Here is a 6,253-nt window from a genome sequence, read left to right as displayed (position 1 = left end):
GAAGGAAGGAAGGAAGGAAGGAAGGAAGGAAGGAAGAAAGAAAGAAAGAAAGAAAGAAAGAAAGAAAGAAAGAAAGAAAGAAAGAAAGAAAGAAAGAAAGAAAGAAAGAAAGAAAGAAAGAAAGAAAGAAAGAAAGAAAGAAAGAAAGGGGCTGGAGCGATAGCACAGCGGGTAGGGCGTTTGCCTTGCACACGGCCAACCTGGGTTCGACTCCATGATCCCATATGGTCCCCTGAGCACCGCCAGGAATAATTCCTGAGCGCAGAGCCAGGAGTAACCCCTGTGCATAGCCAGGTGTGACCCAAAAAGAAAAAAAATTTTTTTTTTTAATTAAAAAAAAAAAAGCGAGCAGAGAAGAACTGTCCGTCCTTGACTCTGGGAGGCAGAGAGATGAAAGTTCTTTATCCTCTTCCTTCTTTATTGTTTGAGAGTTTCCCAGAAAGCAACGTGAAGGGAACCAAGCGGACTCGTCCCTGTGTCATCTGAAGTGTCTCACTCCTGCCTGTCTTGACTGCGGACAGGACCCAGCCAGGCCCAGAGCCTCAGACTTGGCCGGGACTTGTGTGTTCTCTGCTCCTGACCTGGGGCTCCCGGGGGCCACAACTTCAACTTATTTACCTCTGGGGTCCCTGTGCCACCACCATGCCTGGGGTGTGCGATGGCTCCACAGCAATGCAAGCAGCTCCCCCGTCGGCTCAGCCAGCGTCCCCGAGCGAGCGACGCCGAGGTTGTCATCAGCACCTCACTTTACTGGGGGAGGGAGGAGGGCCAGGGGGTCACGTGCCTTCTCCCAGGGGACACCTCCTAAGGACTCGTGGGGATTGGCCATATTTGGTTCATACAAAAGCCAGTGACCAAGTCTGAATTGTATCTAAACTCAGGCACTTACCTTGCACATGCCAGCCCGGGTTCAATCCCCACCACCACCTCTGAGCACCACCAGGAGTGATTCCTGAGCACAGAGCCGGGAGTTTGTCCTCAGTACGCTGATGAGATGAGGTGGGTGGGGTGGGGGGAATTCCAAGTGTGTGTGTGTGTGTGTGTGTGTGTGTGTGTGTGTGTGTGTGTGTAGGACTGACCCCAGACCACCCACATGAAAAGCATGTGTTCTGAGCCACATTCCTGACCCCCATTCCAGTTTTATGGGGACTAGAGCAATAGCACAGAGGGTAAGGTGTTTGCCTTGCACACAGCTACCCTGGGTTCGACCCCCAGCATCCCATATGGTCCCCTGAGCACCTCCAGGAGGCATTCCTGAGTGCAGGGCAGTGTCAGGTGTGAGTGCAGGTGTGACCCAAAAAGCCAGAAAAGAAAAATAAGAAGAAGAGGGGCTGGAGCGATAGCACAGCGGGTAGGGCCTTTGCCTTGCACGCAGCCAACCTGGGTTTGATTCCCAGCATCCCATATGGTCACCTGAGCACTGCCAGGAGAAATTCCTGAGTGCAAAGCCAGGAGGTAACCCCTGTGCATTGCCAGGTGTGGCCCAAAAAGAAAAAAAAGAAGAAGAAGAAGAAAAGAGAAATGAAAAAGCTGAGTTGGGTTCCCAAAGGCATCAGAACCTCACTGAACCCTCACAGCTGTTCTGCCAGAGGGGGGTTGGGAGGAAGATAGCCTGGTGGCTAGTGCTCAGAGGCAGCTGGTCAGACAGACTCAGGAGCCCTCATTACTCCTTCTGATGACCCTCCTTCCAGAACCTTCTCTTTAATTTTGTTTTTGTTTTTGTTTTGGCTTTGGGGCCACACCCGGCAGTACTCAGGGGCTGCTCCTGGCTCTGCACTCAGGGATCACTCCTGGCAGTGCTTGGGGGACCCTAGCAAGGGATCGGACCCAGGTTGGCTGTGTGCAAGGCAAGTGCTGTACTATCGGGCCAGAAACTTCTTGAATATGGGCCTAATCTTCCCCTTCCGTCATGCCTTTTGTTCAGGCACAAGAGTAAGTGGGAGAAGCTGCCGGCTCCAGGCAGGCCCCAGACCCTTGCAAGTCGCTGCTTTCCCCCCACCCTGGGTTCTGGAAAACTGTAGCCTTAAGCAGAAGGGGGACATTAGGTTCAGGTGCTGGGGCTGGGAGGTGATTTTCTTATCAGTGTTACAACCGTGTGAAAGTCCAAGTGAGTGTCTCCCGCCAAGATACTTAGCCCTGGGGGCTCCTGGTCCTTGGATGACGTGAGGAGAGAAGAGGAGGGTGGAGGTCCTCGCCCCGGGAAGCCCCCCACTTGCTCCCCTCTCCTGCCCGTCCCCTTACTTCCCCTTCCCCTCCCGACTTCTTCCTCCTCTGCCCCCACTTGGGCAAAGCAGGCAGCCCAGCACTTCCACTTGTTTTTATTTTGCAATTACCTCTGTCTTTTCCGGGCCTCAGAGGCCCGGCTCTAAGGCAAGGAGGTGCTCCAAGAAAAGGTGCAGATTTTGTTTCTCAGCGGCCCACGAGGGCAGTGACCCTCGGAGTCTGCGTGGACTTTGGCCCAGGCCAGGGCTGCGCCTCCCTCTTAAGGAGCGCCAGCTGCTGGCTCTGCGCCCCAGAGGCCCCTGGCCGGGCCCCGCTGGCCCGGGAGTCTGGGACAGTGGCCCCCAGACAAATTGGTTTTCCTCTGGGCAGCAGCCAGAGAAGCCCGCATGCAAGTGGACAGACCCATGCTTGGCTGAGGCTGGGCCAGGCTCCTGTGGCTGGCAGCCATAAAAGGGGGTACACTCCCCCCACCTGTCAGGTGGGAGCTGCTGGCTGACCACCAGCTCATGGAGAAAGAACCGGAAGTCAGGGCTGCGACGGCTCCACGCGGCCCACGGGACGAGCCCAGCTTCCCCCTCCTGCAGGTGGGGAACAGAAGCCTCAGGAGAGACGGGACAGCCCCCACCCCAGGCAGGGCAGAGCAGCCCTGGGCTCCCGGGGCAGGGCTGAGAGGTGGTGGGTGCCAAGGGGAAGGCGGGTGGGGGGTTCCTGTGTCCAGGCCTGCTGCAGCCTCCCTACATCTGGTCCTTTTTCTCCACCACTGGAGGCGGGTTCTGCTCTCGAACGTTTTTTATTCTTATTTTTTTCTTTTTGGGGTCACACCTGACGATGCTCAGGGGTCGCTCCTGGCTCCACATTCAGGAATGACTCCTGGCAGTGCTCGGGAGACCCTATGGGATGATGGGGATTGAACCCGGGTCGACTGCTTACAAGGCAAATAGGACCGCTGTCCTATTACTCCGGCCCCTCTCGAATGTTCTGATGACCTGCAGGCCACTTGCTCTGAGCCTCAGTTTCCCCTCAGTCTCTGCGAACTTGAGTCCGGTCGTTCCACACTTGCCATTAGCTGTTCTTGCTCAGCCAGCCCAGGGCACTGGGGAGGGGGGGACACAGGTGGACAGGGCTGCTCCAGAGGGGCCAAGGCAGGAAGTGCTCTGCAGCAAGGGACCGAGGGAGACTTGGTCCCCTGTCCCTCTGTCCCTCTGTCCTTCCCTTCTCTGCCCACTGAGGAGCCTGGGCCTCAGGCCAGTTCCGGGGTGCTGGCCAGTTCCGGGGTGCTGCCGGCTCCCCGAGGAGCGGCGGCCTGGTAGGCGGGGCGGGGAGCAGCGCCTTCAGCCCTGGCCGACCACGGGCGCTGCCCCCCAGCCCGAGGGGTGAGCCCAGCGCACCCCGCCAGGCACCCCTGCTCCGCGGGAGCCGGTTCCTTGGCAACATCCTGAGGAATCCGGCCGCCGGCTCCCCCTCCCTCCGCCCGTGGGGAGCAGGGGGCGGGGGCAGGCGGCTGCCAAGCTCCATTATAAAAACCTCCGAGCGCGGTGGCGGCGGCCGCGTGAGGGGACAGCGAGCACAGCGCCTGGACGCCGGCCGGCCGCGGGCTGCCCGTCCTCGCCCGGACGCCCCTGCCCTCGCCCGCCATGGCCCCCTCGCCCCTCTCCTGGCTGCTCCGCCTGGCCGCCCTCTGCCATCTGCCTGCGCTGCTGGCCGGTGAGTGGGGGACGGAGGGTGTGCGCTGGCGGGGCTGGGGGGGGGGTCCCAGCCCCCGACCTGGGAAAGGCCGAGGGTCGCGGCAGTGTCCGGGAGGAGGGGGGCAGAGGTGCCAATGGGCGTTGGGCACCGCCACCCCTCCCTCTGGAGGGACGCTCGTCCCCGGAGGTGGCCGGTGATGGGGGGGGGCTACGCACCCCATCCCCGCTCTGAGCCGAGAGGCGGCGGGGTGGGGGTGGGGGGCACACAGGTGTGGGGGCGGAAGCAGCCCCTGGAGTGTCACCGCGGGTGGGGGGAGCCCTGTCCCCCCTGGTCCGGCTTCTGAGCCAGAGCTAATGTGTAACCTGAGCCCGCAGCCCCCTGAGCCCTGGCTCCCCCCAGCCCCCAGAGCGGACCCTTCTCCAGTGCTATCCCCGGGCCTCCCCAGGAGGATTGGGGGGGGCAGGGCCCCTGGAGGTCAAGGTCATCCCGCTCAAGGGTGGCACTGCTCCTGGGGACGCTGGTCCAGAGCCCCCATCCCGCCCCCCGCCGCGTCTCCCCCAGGCCATTGTCTTCCTCCTGGGCTTGCTGGGGCGCCGGGTAGGGGGGTCGTGACGCTGGTCGGACAGGGCCCCCCACCCTCCTGTCACGGCTAAGATGGAGCCCAGCGGGGTTTGGAGACTGGCCCGCAGAGGCCCAGCCAGTGAGGGGGCAGGAGGGGCTGCCGATGCGGGAGCGAACGCGCATGTGCAGTGCCCACCGCCGGGCGGAGAGCCGCTGGACTCCGGCGGGCGCGCGGTGGGGGGGACGCCTAGCCCTCTGGCAGGGGCGGGGGCAGAGAGGCCCGCCGCCTGCCCCAGGACACACAGCACGCCAGGGAGAAGGAAACCCGGTCTCCAGCAGCGGGGCAGCTCAGGGAGGGCAGTGGTCACCCAGACCCAGGTGGGGGGGGGGGTGTCTTCCTACCTGCTGTGCAGGAACCCTGGGGCCACCGGAGGATGAGAGTCAGGTGGAGGGGGCATACCTCTGGGCCTGCCTTAAACCGGCGTGCGGCTGAGGCTCGGAACCTCTCGGGGCTTCTGAGCTTGGCAGGAGGAGGTGACCAGATTGGGGGCCGCGGGGGGTCTTCCTTGCTAGGGTGCAGAGGGGGGTGGGGGTTCTGGGGTGGCGAACCCAGATGCTCTGTCCAGAAGCGTCGTCCTTCTTGCCCTGATCACGGTCTCGGACTGGCCTGTGAGATAACGCCTCTTGCCATCCTTCTGAGCCTCAGTTTCCCTTCCCGTAAACCCAGACAGTTAGCCAGGCCCCTCCCCCTCCTCCTGCCCACACCAGCCCCTGGGAGCCCTCGCAGGACTGGGGGGTGTCTAGGGGAGGGTGGGAACCCAGAGAGACCCGAGCAGAGCAGGGCAGGGTGCAGGGGGAGGCCTGGGGGGCCACCCTGCAGGGTGACCGCTTCCCCCGTTTCCCGACTGGGGGGTGCAGGGCTGGGAGGGAGGCGGGAGCGCTGCAGCTTTATATAACAAACCTGCAGATCAAGTCAGCGCGAGGCGCCTTCTCCCGCGCGCTCTGACGCATTCCCTCCCACTCAAGCCCCGACAAGAAAGGGGGAAAAAAAAGAAACCTGTCTGAAAGGGCTGTGGGCCCCCCAATCGGTTCGGGGTGGGGGGTGGGGGCAGCAGGGGGCTGAGGCCGGGAGGAGAAATCCAGCTCCCCATCACCGCTAAATGTAAATAAAAATGCCTTTATTTCCCCACCGGTCAAGATGGTCCGTGCCACAAAGGGTTCCTTGTGCCTGTGGCTCATCCATTCAACAGATCCGTCCCGGGCGCCTGCTCTGTGCTAGGAGCCCTTGGTGGGGAAAGAAAGGGTGGCTGGCCCTAGCCGCTGTGGGGCTGATGCTGACCATGAAGGCAGACGCCATGCGGAATAAATCGGCACACAACTCGGTCTGTTAGAAGGGAGGGATAAGAAGTGCTGTGATAAAAAATAATAAAAATTTAAAAAAAAACAGAGAGAGAAAGAGAGAGAGAGAGAGAGAGAGAGAGAGAGAGAGAGAGAGAGAGAAGGGGCAAGGTGGGGGAAGGCTTTGTATGCAGGTCTGGGGAAGCCTCTTGGGAAGGGGGATGTCAGGGAGGTGAGAGGGGTGCCCATTGGCAGGGGTCCACGCTAGGTATTTGGGTCTCCAAGGGACACGGGGTGATTTCTGGAGACTTTTTTTTTTTTTTGGTCGTTAGAAATATCCCACAGTTTTGATTGACGGGTGCACAAACAGACACCTGATACAGTTGGTTGGAAAGATGGACAGCTGGATGGAGGCCAGGGACTCTGCCCAACACCCAGCACACAC

At 61.0% G+C, this 6,253-nt stretch overlaps 1 protein-coding gene across 2 annotated transcripts in view; it reads left to right on the top strand.

Annotated features, from left to right (window-relative positions):
* The first annotated feature begins 3,560 nt into the window (after positions 1–3,560).
* The window catches only part of CX3CL1 (C-X3-C motif chemokine ligand 1), a 12,770-nt gene continuing 10,077 nt past the window's right edge, over positions 3,561–6,253 (top strand). The window contains exon 1 of one of the 2 annotated variants that reach the window (XM_055145240.1): positions 3,561–3,927. In XM_055145240.1, coding sequence (XP_055001215.1) covers positions 3,858–3,927 — 70 coding nt within the window. In that variant the 5' untranslated portion in view covers positions 3,561–3,857. The remainder of the gene's footprint in view (positions 3,928–6,253) is intronic. The other variant, XM_055145241.1, reaches the window with a different exon arrangement.

Source organism: Sorex araneus, chromosome 8, assembly GCF_027595985.1.
Source record: "Sorex araneus isolate mSorAra2 chromosome 8, mSorAra2.pri, whole genome shotgun sequence".
Lineage (NCBI taxonomy): Eukaryota > Metazoa > Chordata > Mammalia > Eulipotyphla > Soricidae > Sorex > Sorex araneus.
This window is presented reverse-complemented; position numbering and strand designations above follow the sequence as displayed.